The sequence below is a fragment of the Myiozetetes cayanensis genome, unplaced genomic scaffold (genome assembly GCF_022539395.1).
Source record: "Myiozetetes cayanensis isolate MyiCay16 unplaced genomic scaffold, myiCay2020 scf1, whole genome shotgun sequence".
In the NCBI taxonomy this organism is placed as follows: Eukaryota; Metazoa; Chordata; class Aves; order Passeriformes; family Tyrannidae; genus Myiozetetes; species Myiozetetes cayanensis.
In genome coordinates, this window is record NW_026086604.1 from 53,449,422 (window position 1) to 53,469,346 (window position 19,925).

Genomic DNA, 19,925 nt, shown 5'->3' on the forward strand with positions numbered 1-19,925 from the left:
TTAAATAACAATCTGCTGCCTCTTTGAAATAAACTGACAGTTTATCAATATCAGATGTCTTTAACATGATGTAACTTAGAGGGGGGAAATCAAGGGTGTGTAAACAGCCTCTACTACAAACAACGCTTACAGTAGTTGAACAGAGGGGTAGGAAGTGAACATATCACAGAGGACGCATAGCTACTCTCCTTAACACTCTCTCAGTAATTACTGTCATATGGTCACGATTTACCCAAAGGGCCAGATCAAAACTGAGCTATGACTAGTTGGGATTAATCATTTCAAACTAGGCTCTGTTAGCGAGAATGACACCTGCGTGTTAATCCCGCCGTGAGAAGAGTCTTGGTCCATGTTGGAGTGATGTCTCTTATAACTGTAGCATCCTGTTTTCAAAATTAGGGTCTTTAGGTAAGACATTGCCTATTCTCTTTGGTTTGCCTGTAGGGAGACACTGGATTTTCACATATGGAAGCTTTCAAATTGCTGCTGCTTAGCAAACACGCTCAGTGGGTTTGTGGTTTATCCCACCAGCCTCTAAGCAAAGCCTTTCTGGTGCAGGGCAGTACCACAGAAGGGATTACTATAAAAAGGCTTTAAATACAGTCTGTAATCAGAAGAGCTTTTTATTTGTTTCATGTTTCTGCCCTCTAGGTACCTTTGGCAGCACGATGCATAGGCGTTCTGCAGCTAAAAGGACCTGACATACTGAAAACAGATAGTGGATATCACATTTCACTCAGTTTTAATAGTAGTGGGTAGGGATGTAATGATAATCTATCTGGAACGTTTAATGTGTGTGTGATTTAATATCTAGCCTTTTTAGATTAATTAAATATAGAAAGGATGAAATCTTCTTTCTTCCATGCTTTCCTAAGTAGCAGCAGTTCACTCCAAATTAATGCCTTGTTATCTATTTTAATTTCACCCTTATTTTCATCTCACGTTTGGCACTTCATAAATGCTTTTTGTCTTCCTCATTGCTCACTCAGACAAGTAGGATGCCTGTTTCAGAGACAGCATTGTTTACCTGGTGATTTCCCCAACAGGCAAAGCTATGTTTGGCTCTGACTGACAGAATTTATACTTTTAAAAACATTATACTAAGTATACATTTTTACTTGAGCAGAGAAGGCTCACAGTTGTAAAAGGCAGAAAAAAGTCTCCTTTAAGTACTGAAGTTTGAGGCTTTTCTTTTAAAAAAAAATATATATGTTTAGTGAGTTCTACCAGCTATTAAATGATTAAATTTTGAAATAAAAACAGATGCACAAAAAGATAAAAATTGTATTTGCTACTGCTGAAAAATCATTCATCATTAAATCAAGGTTTCACTGAAAACATAAAATCACATTATCCTCTGATCTTTCTCAGCATATTTCTATATAAATATATAAACTAGTCTAACACATTTCTTACTATGTCTGACATTTGCTTTAGGAATGTAGTAAAAATGAGTGGGGAGACTCAGGGCTTTTTAGCAGGTCAGGTTCAGATCAGAACAAATCATAGCATCTGGTGTACTGTGACTAAGAATCAATCAAATTGTTCTGATTAATCTTATACTCTTTTATTTTACTTTTGAGTTATATGGAAGAGAGTTAAGCTAGAATGTGTCCCTGCTGTTAATACAACTTCCTGACTGTAGCCAGTTTGTAATTATATCATAGTAATGACGAGCAAAGTAAACCACAGCAGACAGAGGAAAAAAGAAATCAAATCAACTGACTGTATATAACAACACTTGCTTTGATTATTTTAAAGAGAAAAAAATTTAGCATTTGTACTGGGAAAAATAAATGGTGTATTAAGAGAACAGTCAGGGAAAAATGTTATGACTATAAGTACATCTATATCAGCAGCAGTAATGCCATCCAAGGAATTTGCTGTAAACTCTGAGACTGCTTATGTAAACTCATTGGTATTGATGATGAGAAAAGTAATAAATAAACATTTTTCGTGCATGATGTGAAAGCTGTGAAAAATTATTTGCATTCTTTAAAAAAAAAAAATTCTGACAATGGTTCTTGTCTTTTTCCTGGATAGGTACCTGTTACAACATTTCTTTGGTGAAGGCTATTCAGCAGTGGTGACATCTTCCAATTGACCACTCTGCAAATTATTGTCTCTGGACTCCCAGCTGACACCCTGCCAGAGGCTAGAGCTACTGAGACAACTGGAATTGTGCCTGCTTTGGTCAAGGTTTTTTCTTTCACGGAGGAAAAAAAAAGAAAAAAAAAAAAGATGAAGCTGGGCAAAGTGGAGTTCTGCCATTTTCTGCAGATACTAGCTCTTCTCCTGTGTCTTTCTGGGATGAATCAAGCAGAGCTCACAAGGTCCAGGTCAAAGCCCTACTTTCAATCAGGGAGGACGAGAACCAAACGCAGCTGGGTGTGGAATCAATTCTTTGTGCTGGAAGAATACATGGGTACAGACCCACTCTATGTAGGAAAGGTAGGGGATTTAAAGAAACTTTGGAGGGTGCAAATGCTTCCTTTCTCTTGTGTTTATATGGTGCAAACTTTTAATTTTGACTGAAAATTTTAATTCCATCAGTGTGGTTGTCTTAAGCCAGGATGGGACAAAGTTTTGTAGTTTGAAAAAGAAAAAGGCTTAGTACTTCAAAACAGCAACATATTACATTCCTATAAGATTGCAAAATTCCTCTCACATTTTGCTTTAAGAGCTCTACATATTAGCACTACTTCTTTAACAGAATACAGTAATGAAAATGTTTTATCCACTCTGACAGAAGAAAGTATTTATTACTTACATTAGAGTTTATTTTTTTTACATAGAAATAGAGTAACATAATGATGAATGTTCTTTTTTAAGAGCTAGCCCCAGAACACATAAGTTCTGTATTATTTTGTTTGCTCCCTAAAAATCAGCACTGCTGAAGGCAAGAGAGAAAGAATCAGGCATCTGTGGGTGTGACGAGTGAAAAGGAGGGCATGTCCGTGTTACTGCTTTGCTTTGACTTTGCCTGGCTGGCATATTGGCACCTTGGGGGCCTTGCTGTCCTCTGCACATAGCACAGCCTTGTGGCTTTATGTCTGATGGGCACGGGTCCAGTACAGAGCAAGCCCTTACATCAGGGCATCCCAAATGGTTCATTCTGAGCACCCGTCGCTGCACGTGGAGCACTGTGAGCACAGCTGTGAATCTGGGACTTAGCTCATTCACTTCTAGTAGGTAATATGCTTCCTTCAGCAATGATGAAGGGGAAAAAAACCCATAAAACACCAAACAAAAACCCCTCTGGTGTTTCTATGTAACATTTATGTGTAATCATCTTATTGAAAGGAAAACCCATTTTTCTCTGTAATATCAGAATCAATAAATAGAGTTTCTTGTTAAAATACAGCAAATGCATGGAAAACAAGGGAGTGACAGCTTTTGGCACAACAGCATGCTTGCAGAAAAGGAAATGAAGTAATCTGAAATTCACCGCTTCAAATATGCAACTGCAATGAATTTCAGCTTACTTAATGCATCCTACTGAGACAAAACCTTGATGTTTGTGTTAATACAGTTAAGCACTTAGAATTTAATCATGCCAACTGAATAATCAAGTTAAATGGTGAACTGCTTTCACGATTGCAGCTATGGTGGGGTTTAGGTCCTTTTCTGAACTGAGACTTATACTTTGCACAACTGAGCCTTTAAGAAACATGTGTTAGAATCACAAATGTGATCTGAAATTACAGCAGTCCTGAAAGTCTTGGTAAAGTTTTAGGTTATGTAGCAGTTTCCATTCTGATGCCATGTTGCTGCTGCTTGTCTGTGCGAGTTTGTCTCTTAGGCAAATTTGCTCTCAGGTTGGAGCTTCTCTTCTGCTTTTGAAAATGTCCTATTTGGCATTCTTGCCCACTGATAAAATAGAAAATGTGGCTTGCAAATTTGAATTCCTCCCCTGGAAGAGAAGTGTCTCTAAATATTCCAGTGAAGGCTGGTTTTGATCTGTAGTAATTCTCATATTCAGTCAATTGCTGTATTATGGCCAAAAATGCTGTGGTAGCGCTATAGTACATGATATTTGCATGTATGTGGTTATTTTTAGCTTCACAGTCTGCTCTTTCCTGTCCTTTACGAGAGTCCTAGCATTCATAAGCAGATATCTTTTGAAATGTAAACCTTTTTTTTTTTCTTTTTTTTTTTTTTTCTGAAACCGTCTGTGTGCAGCCTGTTTTTGTATCAGCAGTATGAATTGTTGGCTCAGGAACTCACACTTGTACCAGCAATCCTTTCTGTAGGAAAAGCAGATAAAAATTTGCACTTACAAAAGGAAGCCCATCTTCCTGGAAACAGAGTCCTTGCTGAGCATCTTATAAGATAAGACGTGTCCAGTTCCTAACCCTCTCACTGGAGAGGCTTTTCACTGTGTGGCTCCTGAGGTGCCATCATGACCGAAGCTACATTCCCACACATGGAAGCAAAAAAGGTGAAGAAGTGATTTTCTTTTCTGTGTCTACATAATATGTGTAGCATCACTCTGAAGTGAGCAGCAGTTACCTTCCTCCTCCTCTCCTCCCTTTAAAAACATTGCTGTTCTTGATTTAAATCCTTTGCAGCTAGGTAGGGACTGAGAAGACTGAGGTTTGGGTAGGAAGGTTGGGTTTTTTTGGTTTGGTTTTTTTTTAGTGTTTTGTTTTTTTTTTTTTTTTCCCCCTTGGTGAGGAAGCTACAGGAAGCAAAAAGCTGGCATAACTCACTTCTCTCATCAAGCAAAGTGTAAGCAGCAACCAGACTCTGCCTCATGCTTTGCAGAGTGCTCTACTCCAGGGAGGTCAGTTCTGCACTTCCTTACGATGCTTTGCAGGGTGCCAATCTAACTGCACATCCAGGAAGGAGGGACCTTTCTCCAGCTTTTAAGTGCTGTGGGATAAAAAGGCTTCAGAAACGCTCAAGCAAATGGAGCTGCAATAGGGAATATTATCTCCCCACCACTATTGAATTTTACAAAGTGTTAGGCAATTCTGTTTGGAAGGCAACATTTGGAGAATACTAGGGTTTCACAGCAAATCACTCAAGAGTTTTGAAATACAAATGTTAATTCCATGTTCAGCATTAAGTCTGCTCGTGGGTGTCTGCATTCTGACACTTTAATTACCCGATCATGTAGGGTAAAACCCTATTCCTTGTAAACAATGTAGCAGGATTTCTATTCACCTCAGTAAGTTTGATGTTTGTTTAACAAGGCTTCGGATCCATACCTGAGGTATATTGCAGCCTTCCTTCTGGACATCATTTATGGGTAGAATTTTTTTTTTTTTTCCCTAAATGCATATGTATTTCTTTTCTTAAGGCAACAAGGCCTGTTTCTCATGTCACTCTGCAGAAATCTCTGGAGGAGTTCCTTTAATTTTACACTAATAGGAGTCAGAGGTGGCAGAAATTTTGTGCCTTTGTTTTTTGTGTTTTTGCTGGGGTTTTTTCCAATGTAGGTCTTTCCTCTCCATGATACAAATTTTAATTATCTTGGATGTAATTCTGAGCACCTCTTGGGAGGTGCTTGACATGTAATCAGGTTGTGGACTGAACCATATACAATTTCTTTCTGTCCCTCAGCACAGCATATGTTATATTCACTTGAAGGGTTAAAGCATTTAACTATTTAGCCCATTTACCTGTTTGGATAAACCCTATTCTTTTCTAGGCATTCTTTGTAGAAAATGAGGTAGTTAACTGTGATGCTAATTGAGCTAGAAGCATAGTTGGCTCCTGATTTCTGAAAAATGTTTATTGTTGCTTGGTAATATGTTGTCTTTATTTTCCATATAAATAACTTTAATAGAATCTATTTGGGCAAAAAAAAAAGTAATAGTATAGAGTAGTTCTAAGTGATTCGATTTAAATTTAGGAAAAAGCATATTATGTAACATTGCATTTTTGAAAAGCTATATACAGTCTTGTACTTGAAGTTTCTATGCGTACACACAGGCAAGAAGGGATGTAGTTAAAGTAGAACTTGAAAATTTTGTTGATATCTTTTTTGGGTTTTGTTATATAACTATCAGACATCCAGTTTTGTTTGTTTACTGTTTTTGTTTGGGTTTTGTTTGTTTGTGGTTTTATTTTTATTTGGTTGGTTTGTTTTTGGAGTGATTGTGTTGTGGGATTTTTTGTTTGGGGTTTTTGTTGTTTGTTTTGTATTTGGAGGGAATAATTTCTTTTAATATGTTCTGCTACAAGAGTGTAAGTCTCCTCAAAAGCATTATGACACAAAATCTCAACCAGCAATACTTTCATTTTTCTTATTAAAAAATGAAAAAAAATCAAAAGAAGCCACAAATAAACCTGAGGAAATTAAACAAGGCTGTGAACTCCATGTGAGATGCTGATTGATGGCTGGCTTCTCTGTTTTCTTTTGGATCCAAATCAACACTTCTTTTCCAATGGATCTAAATTTAGGTATAGTTAAAAGGCAGTTTCAAGCTTTTTGCTGAGTTGAACTCTTCTTTTCTCCTGAGATCTCACTAACATACGAAGCACTGAAAATAAAAGACACAGATTTTTGATTGAGCACAAACCCATTAAGTTTATATGTAACTTTGAGAGGTGCCCTGGTAATTCTCAAAAATAACACCTGGAACTTGTAAGCTGTCCTGAATGTAGTTATTATTTATAATGTATGCAAAAGGAAAGCATAAATTCTAATTTGCCTTTTCTAGATTGTAAATTCAAGAAAAAAGGTTAAACGAGTAAACCGAGTGTGTTGTTTCCTAGAGCTCCCAGTCACTGCATTCCAGTACAATTTTACCTGTCTTTGTTTTTACTCTATTTTAAGATAAAAAGGCTTGTTGGATTCAATTTTCAAACAGTGACGGAAGTGCATATAAGCTAATACTTGTATTATTACTTTCTGGAATAGTGCAGAATGAGTGAAGCATGAAAAAATGCAGTGAACTTAAACTTTTCCTATAAAATTGGGTCATTTAAGAAAATTTGCAGGTTTTACAAGTTTTAAGAGAACTTCCAGGCAGGATAGGGAAAAGATTTTTAAAGTAGAAAAAATAACAAGAAGTGTATGTTATTCTTGGTATAGAGAGTGGATGGGGTTTTTTTCGGTCTCATTAGTTTGGAGGGAAGGAGGCCAGACAGGGGAGGATACTGGGTTTTTGTGTTTGTTTTTTTTTTTCCTTTTTTTTCCAAAGATGTTGGCAAATGTGTCAATAAGGTGACATAATTATTCACATACTATATTTATCTGTACTGTGACCTTATATCAGCAGTAGAGTTCTTTTCTTAGAACTGTATCCTGACAATTTCAGATGTTGCTGATGAATTTTGACTGACTCGGATAATGAGTGTCTTCGCTAAAACACTTTAAGGCAGTGCATACTATGGAAGTGCTGGCCCCTCAGTCAAACTCAGACCAATCTGACCATATCAGCTGCTGAGAAACTGAGGGAATTTCATGTGTGACGAAAAAGCTGAGGGTTTCTGCATAGAATTAGCCCAGACAGCTTTTCATCTTTCTACAGCAGTTTTACTGACACTTTGGCAAATGGAGAGAAGATAAGGTGATATTACAAAGGCTAAATGTTGGTAAAAGAGGCTGGGCTGCCTCATTTGCAGAGAGCAAAGAAGAAGGTGGGTTGGGTGCAATACCCTGGAGGAATCCATCCCTCCTGATGCTTCTGGAGGCAGCCACAGGGACCTGCACTCTCTGCTCAACTGGGGGAAGCCCAGTTGAGCTTTGCCTCAAAACGTCCTGCACAGTGTCCTGTTCACGTCTACTCTGCAAGTAAGCTCCTGGCTGAGAGTAGTTACAGCTTTGCACAGACGTTTTTTTCCTTTTTTTTCCCTACCCCAAGTACTTTTGGAAAAAAAAAATTTACAAACAAACCAAATTCAAACCAACTATTTTTTATCTGTCTTTGTGGCCTCTCTGTGGAAAACAAAGACGGCATAATAACTCAGAAAGAAACTTCCTCTTTGTTATATTTTTTTCTCCTTTTCTATTTGTGTTATCTTTACTTTTATCATAATCTTTGAAGCGCTGTTGTTTTATGTACTCCCCAAAGGCCATTTATGAAAGGGAAGAAGCAAATCTACTGTATTTCTGATATTTATCCATCTCTGAAACTCTTTGCTTTTCTGTGCTATGAAAATTGATAACAGTTGACCTTTTAAGTAAAATGGGACATGCCATTCCTGGCAGAATGGCATTCTACCACAAGTGCTGCAAATGAAATGAATGAACAAATGACAAAATAGTCAAGTCCTGTTACTTGCTTTGTGCATTGAATCTTGGTGAAGGGATGCTTCAGTTTTACAGGAGTGGTATGAATTTGCCATCTCAACTTCTTCTATCCAGTCACTAGTAGCACACACTTCTCTTCATAAGATAGTCACTGTGGGCTTTGCATTATTCCATACTGTACTTTATGCGGATTACCCCAAATAACTAAGAGCTGACTGACAATCTGAATTTTTCCTACTTAGCATGCAGGGCTAAAGTGTCTCTAGGGAGAATGGTGAGATTAAGGCTCACAGGAAGAATTATCCAAAAGGATAACTTAAAATCTGCTGCTTTTTCCTGGTTGATTTCATTAGCCTACCCAGCTATACTGTAATTTCTTCTTTCCCTCTTTACAGGAAGTCCTCTTCTCACATAGCTTCATGGATACAGTAAAGGGTTTTATGCTGGAGATTTAAAATTATGACAATTTCATGTACTCAAGAACTAAAATACAGTTTGTATGTAATTTCATTATTAGAAGTGAAAATAGAGTTGAGAGACTTACGGTAGGATACTGAACCAGAACATGCAGCTTTTTGATCTCTTAGTATAATATAGAACATTGATCCTTAACATGTGCCATTACAGGAGAGGAAGGTTAGTGAAGGTGATGACAACATCCGCAGATGAAGTAGCCCTCGCTGCAGTTTTTCATTCAATGGCGCAGCCGTGCTATTTATATAATCCTGTAATACCTGTTCTGTATTTCAGTAGACTAATAGGCTCTACCTGCAGTGCTCTGCTCTGAATTTCTTTTGGGCATTATTTAAAACTATATTTTATGGGTCTCTGACAAAATAGAAAAGCAAGAGTAAAACCTAATTTTACAACAATATGTAGATGTGAGTCTCCTGTATGCTTGGCTGGTTATCAGAAAATGCCTTTTTTTCATGAGAGCATGAGACTTACAGTTTTGATGTCAGTCAAGCTGATGTTGCTTCAGCTGAATTTTTTTTTAGTGATGTTGTGACATTGCTTCTCCTTTTCATCTCCTGAGGTTGTTCTTGGTCCTCTAGTAATTGCTATTGGCCGTCATTCAGCATCCAGCTTTACCTCCATCCTCTTGTCTCACGGTTGTGTATTAACAACATTGGAAATAAAGTGCTATAAAGCTATGGCTAGCAAGAACAGAGTATTTGCTTAGGAGATCCATTCATGAATTATTGTGCTAGGCAAAATTCAAGCAAATGCACCCCCTGCTCTAAGGCAGTGTGAGGCAAGAAACGATAGCAGAGTAAGAAGCAATGACAGAATTTAGAGAAATATAATCTTAGTCAACATCTGAAAATAATTTGAGAACAATAGGTCAGTCTTGTTCTTTGCTATGGAGATAGAATATTATTTTTTCTGACAGATTAATCCAATATTTTAAAACATTATGAACAGATAATAGAGTCCTTTCCTGTCTTTACCTACCAGCCTTTGGCAAGTCAGTTGAAATTCCTAAGTACAGACCTATTCAGTAGCTATGTCAGTACAAGGTTGCATCTTCTTTCAGACCAGTGAAGATAAAAGGTATTTTTAAATTGCTATCAAAATATTGAAATGCATAAGCTTTAAAGGTTTACATCTTGTAGCCTGCTGTCACACTGCCTTTTTCATGTTGCCTTTTCTTATACTTTTTATGTTAACCATAAGTGTCTGTCTACAGACTCATCGGACATTCATTCAATACATTAAGTATTTTCCATGTATCACAGTCTAAAAGTGCTGCCAGGACTATTGCTACCTTGTTGTAATTCTTCTGCTGAGATTCCTCTTTGCTCCATATTGTTTTTTAAATATTATACCTTGCACCTTTTAAGTTCCTTTTCCTTTTTTTTTTTTTTTTCTAGTAATCACTTAATAAAATAGTATCTGTGTACATATGTCAATGTCTCAGTGCTAACTTTAACCAGTTAAAGAGACCACCTGGGACAACATATTTAGAGATTCTGAAAAAATCAGGGAATGGTTGCTTCACATGCAGTTATCTGGTTTTTACATAAATATACTGGTGATAAGTCCTGGAAAATCTCTGCAGTACAATCTTTTTCTCTCAGCATTATGCATTTCCTTGAGAAGAGGTAGCTGAGCTAAGTACTAATGGTGGAACTGCTGAGAGAAGAAAGATGTTAATACACTAGGTTGCTCAGTTCTTTCAGAATAACTATTAGCTACCTTATACTATGAGAATCTCCACTGTCACTTTTGCACTGGAAGAGGCACTTACTGTCATGTAGATTAGAGACAAGTAGCTCTTAGAAAGTGGAGTTTATGCTATTGAGAAAACTCTAGTTCATGGTATGAGTACCAGCCTTTACCAGGAGCAGAAGTCTGGAGATGTCATGCTTAATCTCTCCTAACTTCAAGGCTGTAAGAAGGAGGATCAGCCAGTTAAAAATAGGGACGGGGGTTGTTGATATAAATAAATGTTGTGAACACCTAACTATAGATCACTTTACCTCAATCTATAAATGGGAACCACCTTCACATTTCCAGGCTAAGTGTAAACTTAACCAATAAAGAAACTCCACTGACAACGGAAGAATACATCATGAAACGAAACTGATCACCCAAACCAATAAATATGTTCGTAAAATTGTAGAATATAATTATTATTAATTCTTGCAGATGTTTTTGACACCACTAAAAAATTACTACCACTAATAGTTCTGTCCATGTACAAGTATTTGCTGGTGTTACAGCCTTGTGCTGTTGCAAAAGTAAGATTGTTTTTATGTGACTGTAAGTCACATAGTGTGGTAGAAGCACTTTTCAAGTCATAAACATAGAAAAGAATAAACTTTTTCTTTTTCTTTTTTTTTTTTTTTTTTAGATAAACGGGAATGCCAAGAGAAATATAGCTATTTTGCATACAGTATTTCATGTGCAATTACTCATGTACCAGAAAACACAAAATATGCCTTACTGGCTCACTCTTAAGCTGTGTTTTTCAGAGTGCTCCCCTGGGAGAAGAATGTAATTTTAAAAATTCAAGAAGAAGGCAAAACTTTTTTAATATGTTTTGATTATTAAGTTGTGCTGTTTATAGAGTAACTGAAGATTTAATCCAGAATTTCGAAATCAGTTTTATTGACCCTAGGAGACCATTTGAGAATATTAATGTTTGAATACAATTATCTGGCCATTTTAAAATTGAATTTTAATGGCTATTTTATTCTATAGGTTAGAAAAAGAGGAGCACTGAGGAATGATTTGCAACAAGTATCAACATATTCTACACTCTGACAGTGAAAAAATAGTGTCTTCCTTTTAAATAGTCATATAGTATTCTTAAAGCACTGAAGGACTGCATTACAGTATTTCTCATGGGTGAATAGGGTGTATGCTAAGAACAACTAAGAATGGTCTGACCTAATGTTCTGCCTACATCATAGGAGATTCTTTGTCTCCCTCTGAGTAGAAATACATTTAATGTCACTTTCCACGTGATATAAGGAGATTTTGCTGCATGGATTCCACAAACTGCTGCCACAGTCATATTGTCTCATTTAGTTTTCCTGTTTCTGTAAATCATGGGTAATTACCTTAAGGATTACAGAGACATGCAATTCTGTTGCTGTGGTGTATGTGTGAGGAGAGTTGAACGCATAAAGTTATTTTCCATTTGAAATACTTCCAAAATATGGAAAATCTGATACTTGGATACATGTGTAAGGATGATAAGCTGCTTAAATATTTCATACAGAGGTACCAAATTGTAACCCTGCTGACTAGGCAATGAAGCAATTCATTTTCCTTACAAGGTAGGCAGGTGCTGTATGAGGCAAAGTTTAGCTTGTTATCCTATAACAATGAAAAGTTTTCAGACACAGCTGGGAAAAGCAGATGGTCATTTCTTAAGTTTCCATAATCATGGTGTAAATGCAATGCCATAAACTAGCAAAATGCTTAACTTGTCTTTCTTATACAATTTATACACATTATATGGGCAGAGTAGGCATTTGGAAAAGTGCTTGGCATATTTTTATGTTTCTTTTTTAGCTTGCAGGGCTATAATGCTGTATAGTGTTTATATTAAAAACTGTTAAATAATTCCACTTGCTCCTGGATAATCTTCATGCATATGTAGACCATTATCCTCACCACCCATCTTTTACCCTTTACTCTTTAACTGTTGGTTAGCCAAGCAAGACTTTTTAAAAAGGTTTCCCTTTTCAATCAGCACTGCAGTCTTGTGTTCATCCATACTGCTATTTTATTTGTTCCCTTTCTTTTTTGAGTATGTTCCTGACAATACAAAGCCGTGAACAAAAGCACTCTACTCTACCTTCTTCTAAACAGGACATAAGCCAGCTATTACTTCCTTTGTCATTGTATGATTCCAATTCCACTATTCATGTTTGTTTCTTTCTTTGCAAGTTCTTGTCCAAAACCACTCTGGGGATCTTAAAGGCATACTGCTTTTCAGTTTTTTCTTTATGCTGAATCCTGAGTGAGTATTGGTCCCAAAGCAAAGAAAATATTAGTTTGAAAAGTTGCTTCAGTTTATCTGACTGATAAAGTAAATGAAGCCACATCCAATGAGGTTTTAAAGAAAAAATATGCAGGAATTAGAACAATAGTGCTGATGAAGCACACACATAAATGTGTCCATAGGTATATATGTGTAGCAAACAATGGAGGGACCTCACATTAGGGAATAATTGCTGCTTGCACAGAGACATTTAATCAATTCAGATTTATCTTAAGGGTCAAAGAAAATGTAAAAATTCTAGTCTCAATGCTTTTAGTACAGGAAAATAGAGACTGAAAAAGTTAAAGAGAAGAAAAAGTATCCCAGAGAATAAGTGTGAGAAGGGAAGTGTGAGAAGGGAAGAATGAAGTATTTTACTGTGTTTTTCTCACTCTGGAGCCAGATGTAAAACTGAAAAGAACATACCAAAGCAATCAGTGCAAATATTAAGTTAGATTAAGGTATAAAAATCCGATCACAGAATGGGTAAGACTGGAAGGGACCACAGTGGGTCATCTGGTCCAACCCTCCTGCTCAAGCAGGGTTGTCCTAGAGCACATTGCACAGAATTGCATATTACAGAAGGTTCTGTAAAATCTTCAGTGAGGGAAACTCCACAGCCTCTCTGGGCAATCTGTTCCAGTGCATGGTCACAGTAAAGAAGTTGTTCCTCAAGCTCAGGTGGAACTTCCTGTGTGCCAGTTTCAGCCCATTGGGTCTTGTCCTATTGCTTGGCACCACTAAGAGGAGCCTGGCTCCATCCTCTTAGCACCCTCCCTTCGGGTACTTATACACACTTATGGGGTCCCCTCTCAGTCAACTCTTCTCAAGGCAAACAGGCCCAGTTGCTCAGCTTTTCCTTGTAAGAGAGATGTCCCAGTCCCTTAATCATCATTGTTGCTCTTTGTTGGACCTGCTCCAGGATGTCCATGTCTCTCTTTACTGAGGAGCCCAGAACTAAACTCAGGACTCCAAAGTGGCTTCACGAGGGTTGAGTGGAGGGGCAGGATCACATCATTTCATAGTGTAGTCCAGGATCCCATTGGCCTTCTTGGCCCTAAGGGCACACTCTTGGCTCATGGGCAGCTTGTTGTCCACCAGGACCCCCAGGTCCTTCTCTACAGACCTGCTTTTCACCAGGGCAGTCACCAGCCTGTCCTGGTACATGGGGTTATTCTTCCCCAGGTGCAGGACTCTGCATTTGCCTTTGTTGAATTTCAGACTGTTCTTATCTGCCCACCTCTCCAACCTGTCGAGCTCCTTCTGGAGGGCTGCACAGCACTACAGCATATCAGCCACTCCTTCAGTTTTTTGTTGTCAGCAAACTCTCTGAGGAGGCCTCTGCCCTTTCGTCCAGGTCATTGATGGATAAGTTAAACAATACTGGGCCCAGTATTGGACCTTGGGGGACACCACTAGTGTCAGGCCTCCAACTAGACCCTGTATCATTGATTATGACCCTCTGGCATCTGCAGTTTGGCCAATTCTCAAGTCACCTCACTGTCCACTCATCCAGTCCACACTTCCTGAGTTTTCCTATGAGGATACTGTGAGAGACAGTGTCAAAAGCCTTGCTTAAGTCAAGAAAGGTAGACAAAATCCACTGCTCTCCCCTCATCCGTCGAGGTGATCCTTTCACTGTAGAAGGAATGAGGTTTTTCCAGTGTGATTTGCCATTAGTGAATCCATGCTGACTACTCCTGATCACCTTCTTGTCATCCACGTGGATAGTGATGGTGTTCAGAACGAGGCACTCCATCACCTTTCCAGGGACTGAGGTGAGGCTTGCCTTATGTGTGCATCTTGACCCCTTTGCTCTTTGCTAAGGAAGCTGTATGCATCTCTATGGCTCACACATTGGTTTAAGTTGCATCAGTCAACCGCATGGATTCTAGAAAGAAAGCCTTGCAGCTACCAATGCTAGCTGACTTGGTTATGTTATCACAGATGGAAGTGAAGGGTAGCTAGCCAGACATCCAGTAACACCCAGGTTTGAGAAATGTGCAGAGGACTAGGTCTGTTAACTAGCAGATGCATTTAAAAGGGATGAAAAGGTGAATAAAGCTCATTTGTGATCAAAAGAGGAAGATACCATGTGCCGCAAGGTAATCTGTGACACAAAACAGCAGCAAAACCAAATATTATCAAAAGGAAAAGTAGTAGAACTAGGTTTATGATTCTTTTATGGGAACAGGGAAACAATGGATAAAAAATGAAAGATGTAAATATTTCTTATAAAACATTACTTGAGAGGGCTAGAAAATTTGGAATTTGTTCAAAAGAAGCATAAAACACAAACAGCATAGTGCCGAACAGCATAGGACAAGACAGAATACCATTCCATACATAGAGGTTCCAAGAATTTTTGGGTCGAGATAAAGCATAGAATAGCAAAAAAGTAACATGCAGATCTGGGGGATTCCAAGCAAGTCTGAGCTCTCAGCAAACGGATGGAAGGATGCAAATATGTGCAGCTGTCAGGGCAGCAAATGGACCATGTCCAGACTGTTTCAAAATAAGAAAATGAGGAGTTCTCTGGTCTACCACTAAAGAAGGTAGCTCTCACCTTAGAAAGTAAATTTTTCTTGGGAGTTAAAGGGATGAAATAATGACACATGATTTTCAGAACCTCAGTAGACACCTTTCTTTCTAGACTGATATTTTGAAATTCATCATTTCATGTAAATATATTTTATGCCATCTGTTTGAAGGCTGCATGAGAATTTTTTTCCTGCAGACTAATTTCAACGTCCTGTCAAAATTAGACATTGCTCCATACTATGTAAGTCACAGTGTCACATTCAACAATTTCCATTCATCTATTATTTTTGTAAGTAGGGATGGGTAGAAGGTGATGGTCCATTCTGCTAGTCTGATGGCAGAATCATCTTTTCAAATTTTTTTTTTCCAATTTTACTTCTAGTAGCACAAAATTAAGTCAATGACTGATTTTCATGTGGGATGATACAGACTGAGGGCCCCAGGTGCTTTGTCATGCTTCCAAAATACATGCCAAGCAAGCAATGAGGCTGGAAGGAAGATGGAAAGATTAAGATGTCCACTTTGATGACAGGTCCTTCTGATATCTTTAGAGATATAAGAGTCTGTATCTGCATACTGCACTAAAAATTAAAGATACTTACCTTTGCATCTGAAATTATGTTATCATCTGTGTATTAGATAGTGGCTCACCTTCTAATTCTGACCATTTGATGCCTGCTTTGTACTAAAACTGGAAATACCAATTCAGAACACTGTTTTGGACTGTAGCAGGATGTGCTAACAGTCGATCAGGTTAAATTCTTTGGAAAATTACTTCATAAAAATAATTAGCAAGATAAAGGGGAAACATGCTGCAACTTAACTATCAAGGTAGGAAGAGTTAAGTTTGTTACAGTGAACAAAATGACCTTCAATACTGCAAATTTTCCTGCAGTCAAACACTCTCGCACTTGTAAATAATCTTTACTGATAACAGACCTTCAACAGAATCAATATGAGTGCCATTGTTGAGAACGATGGGGTGAAACCAGATTTTTTTTTTCCCCACATAATAACTTACATCTGGTGAAAATATCAATACAACTGAGGATGAACATTTTATTCAGTCTAAAAATTGAAGCACATTTTTCATTTTGTTGGTGGCAACAGAAATAATGCAATAAAATAAGATAGATTTTCTTAAACATTAAGGCACTGTTTGATAACGTTTGGCAGAGGATAATATTACTTTATGATTGATGTTTTGGAAGGCAAAGTAAGAGTAGTTCTGTTCATATTCCTGAAGTTGTGTGTCTCAGTAATCATTGGACTCTCCCTGATGTTTTCTTGTAAGGTTGGGCTCAAACATTTAATGTTACATTTTTATCTCAGTATTTAAATGCCTTCTGAGTGAAACTGAAGTGTGGAACTGTCAGAAGAAGCAGCAGGTTGTCTCATGGGAAAGGCTGCTCAGGGCCATGAACCTTCACATTGGCTTGGAAACCGTGTGTCTTCACTAAAAACAATATGATGGTGTAATAAGTGTCTGATTGTTTACAGACTAGCAGAATATTTACTCTGAAAAGTGACTGTATAAAATTATACTGTGTTACTCAGTAGATGAGTTCTGTGTGTGAGTCACACCTGCCTGTTCTGGTGATAATTTTTTTTCTACTTATTATTGCTATTAGTCCTACTGAGTGAAGACAGCTGAGAGCAAATTGAGTGTCATCCACAGATGCGTTTCTTATGTTCCACTGACTTACACCTGCAAAACCCAGTTGTAAGCTATTGGACCATACATTTTTAAAATGAGAACAGAATGTGAAGATAGCAGGAGTTTTACTTCCTTATGTAACCGGAGGCATGTCCTGGAAAGAGCTTGTCTTTACAAGACTCAGCCAAGATTGCAGTATGAATAGCTTAACATATGACTTGTCCACTGAGTCTGTTTGAAATGCAAGTCAAAGAAAGGCATTGCTGGTTTTATACTACTACTTTAATTGTGCAGCACATTAATAGAAAGTCTGTTTACTTTCCTAATGCCTTTCATATGATTAAATTTGTTTAGTTGGTTACTTTTCTTTGCCAGTTAACATTGAATTCACTAGATTTGTTGTTGAATGACTACTGTCCTTCCACTTGCACCACTATTTTTGGGCATATATGGACATAAAAGCGTGGTTATATTACTGGACTGCCATGCTTTACCTTTGAAGTAAAAATGGTAGAATTTAATAGTGTATTCTGGTTTCTTTATTCTCTTATATAGCCACCGGGTTTGTCTTCCAGTCTTCCACTTATTTCAAAAGCAGCTGCAGAGCAAACTGAAAGGTATTCCTTATCTTCTGCTGCCATGAACAGTGACCACCAGTGACTGATCACTTCTGTGAACAACATACTTTAGAGTTTCCCATGTGTTCTTCAATTAAAACAAATTTAAAAAAACCCTCAAACAATCCTTTTACTTTCTCATAAATTTTGTTGAGCAAATAGGAAAAGAGATTAATGGAGAAAACAAAAGTGCAAGAAGTGATAAAAGGGATGTATGTAGGAAAAAAGTAAGCCAATATGAGCCAACTACAGATTCCCAGAAGAGCAGAGGTACTGTGGGACAATGGATTCATCAAGTAGGAATGCATGGAAGGAGTATGGTTGAAGAAATGCAATGTCCTTTGAAGATGTATATAAACTAGAGGCGGGTGGGGGGTATAAATTCCATCTGTGAACTACAAGTGAGATTAGGAAGCAGAACTTTCAGTTCACTTCAGACAGTTTGAATTTTAGTGACATTTGAAATTTCTAGATCCTTCATTAATGTGACTAATTTGTTTGTGACTTTTCTTTGCATAAACTCTTATTTATTTGTGTTATTTTCACAAGGTAGATTTCATCTATTTGTAAACAATATAACTTTTTACTAAACTGTCATCATGTTTAAATGACAAATTGCACATTTTTGAAGGGAAAATGTACAGCAAAAGAACATAAGAGGTTTGTGGTTCGTGTGCAGAAGCAGTTACTGTTTGGAAAATATTTTAAAATTTAAATTTAAAATTTAAAAAAAAGATTTTCCTTTTAAAATAGATAAAAGCTTTGGTACTATCTGTTAATGTATGAGGCTCAGAATTTTGTGAATGGAAATATAAGTAATTATTTGTTTTCCCTTAAAAATACAGTGTCCTCAATTAATAGAAATTGTACCCTTCTTGTAGTGCACAGAGCTGTGCTGATTTACACCAAGCTGTATAGAACTTCCCTAAGGGAAGTTTGTTAAATTAAACGATCATTTTAATGGACCACACAGAAGGTGTGAGACAAAAGTGAAAATGCCTTGAGTATAAAGTTCTGAATGTTACAATTGGTGACAGAAGGCCTATCAATGAGACAGTAATCCTATAAAAATACAGAAAGATCAGATTGCTTGTCGAATTAGAATTGCTTTAATATGGATACATGCAAAGGGATAGCAAAGGAGCTGGAAACTTTCCATCTGCTTTGTATACAAAGTGATTAGATTGTGATCACTTAGTCCAAGAGGATAGAAATGATGCACAATTCTGCCAGGATGAGATATGCAAATTGGATCAATTAGGCTTTGAGAGTGCTCAGACAATCTGGTAGAGAAGTTTACATGCTGTGTCAAGTGAAACTTAGTAAAGATCAGTCTTGAATGCTAGGGGCAAGCATTATAGTGATTTAAACTCTAATCTGCAAGAGTAATTCATTGTTTTCAGATTTAGCTATAAAATGGATCAGATACTATAATATAACAATCAGATACTATAATAAAAAATCCCTTAAGGAGATGTTTGATGGTGTATACACAAGAAGTATGACAGACAAATTAGTAACAGTCATTTGAGTTGAAACATTTGAAGTAGATGAAAGTAAATTCAGATGATTAATCTTGTTTGTAGCTAACGGAATGCACAATACTAACAACTCCTGTACCTTATTGTTTACCACAATGCTTCAGAAAAGGGAGTGTTCTCATAAGGAACTCATTGCATGCACTATTTTTACTGAACCAGAGCTCACTCAAAATGGGAACAAATGAACATGAAAATGATCCTTAGATAAGAGTACTCTAATTTCATTGGGGACCACCTAAGAGTTTGAATTATGTATCCGCTTTCAATGTCTTTTTTAGTGTCAAAAGGACATGTTATTTCCAATAATCAGAGGGGTCTTTATGTAAATTGAAAAATTTCAATATATGTGAAGTACTGGAACCTTCAGAAATGAGTTTCTGAAGGAAGACTTCAAAATTTTCAGTAGAATCCAGATAACTTTCAGAATTAGAAACAGGTCTGCACAATTTGAATTTTAATGTAGATTTAGCAAGTATACATGACCAGTGTAAAACAACACCTACCATTTCACTATTTCCTCATAATTTTTTTTATCAATTGCGCATAAATTGACTGTATTTCCAGCATTTAATGACAGTAAGAAATACAGGAAGAATATGTAAGGGTGGAAACATGAAGAACAGATGAAAACATCTTGGGTTGGCATCAGCATTGTACATGGCAAATCTCACATCCATGGATTTTTTTTTTTTTTTTAATGAATGAATTTCAATCTTAACTCATAAATATCTTCTCACATAATTTGAAATGTCAAAATATAATTTAAGGAGACAAAGTGTAATGACTGCCTAGGAATTTGATGAGATTGTCTTTGTTAAACACTCATTGTACACACCAACATAGAAAAAGGCACTAAAAAAGCATT

General features: G+C 37.0%; 1 protein-coding gene across 1 annotated transcript in view; it reads left to right on the forward strand.

Moving 5' to 3' along the window:
- The window catches only part of CDH7 (cadherin 7), an 85,245-nt gene that overhangs the window by 7,135 nt on the left and 58,185 nt on the right, over positions 1-19,925 (forward strand). The window contains exon 2 of the mRNA XM_050323345.1: positions 2,044-2,451. Coding sequence (XP_050179302.1) covers positions 2,242-2,451 — 210 coding nt within the window. The 5' untranslated portion in view covers positions 2,044-2,241. The remainder of the gene's footprint in view (positions 1-2,043; positions 2,452-19,925) is intronic.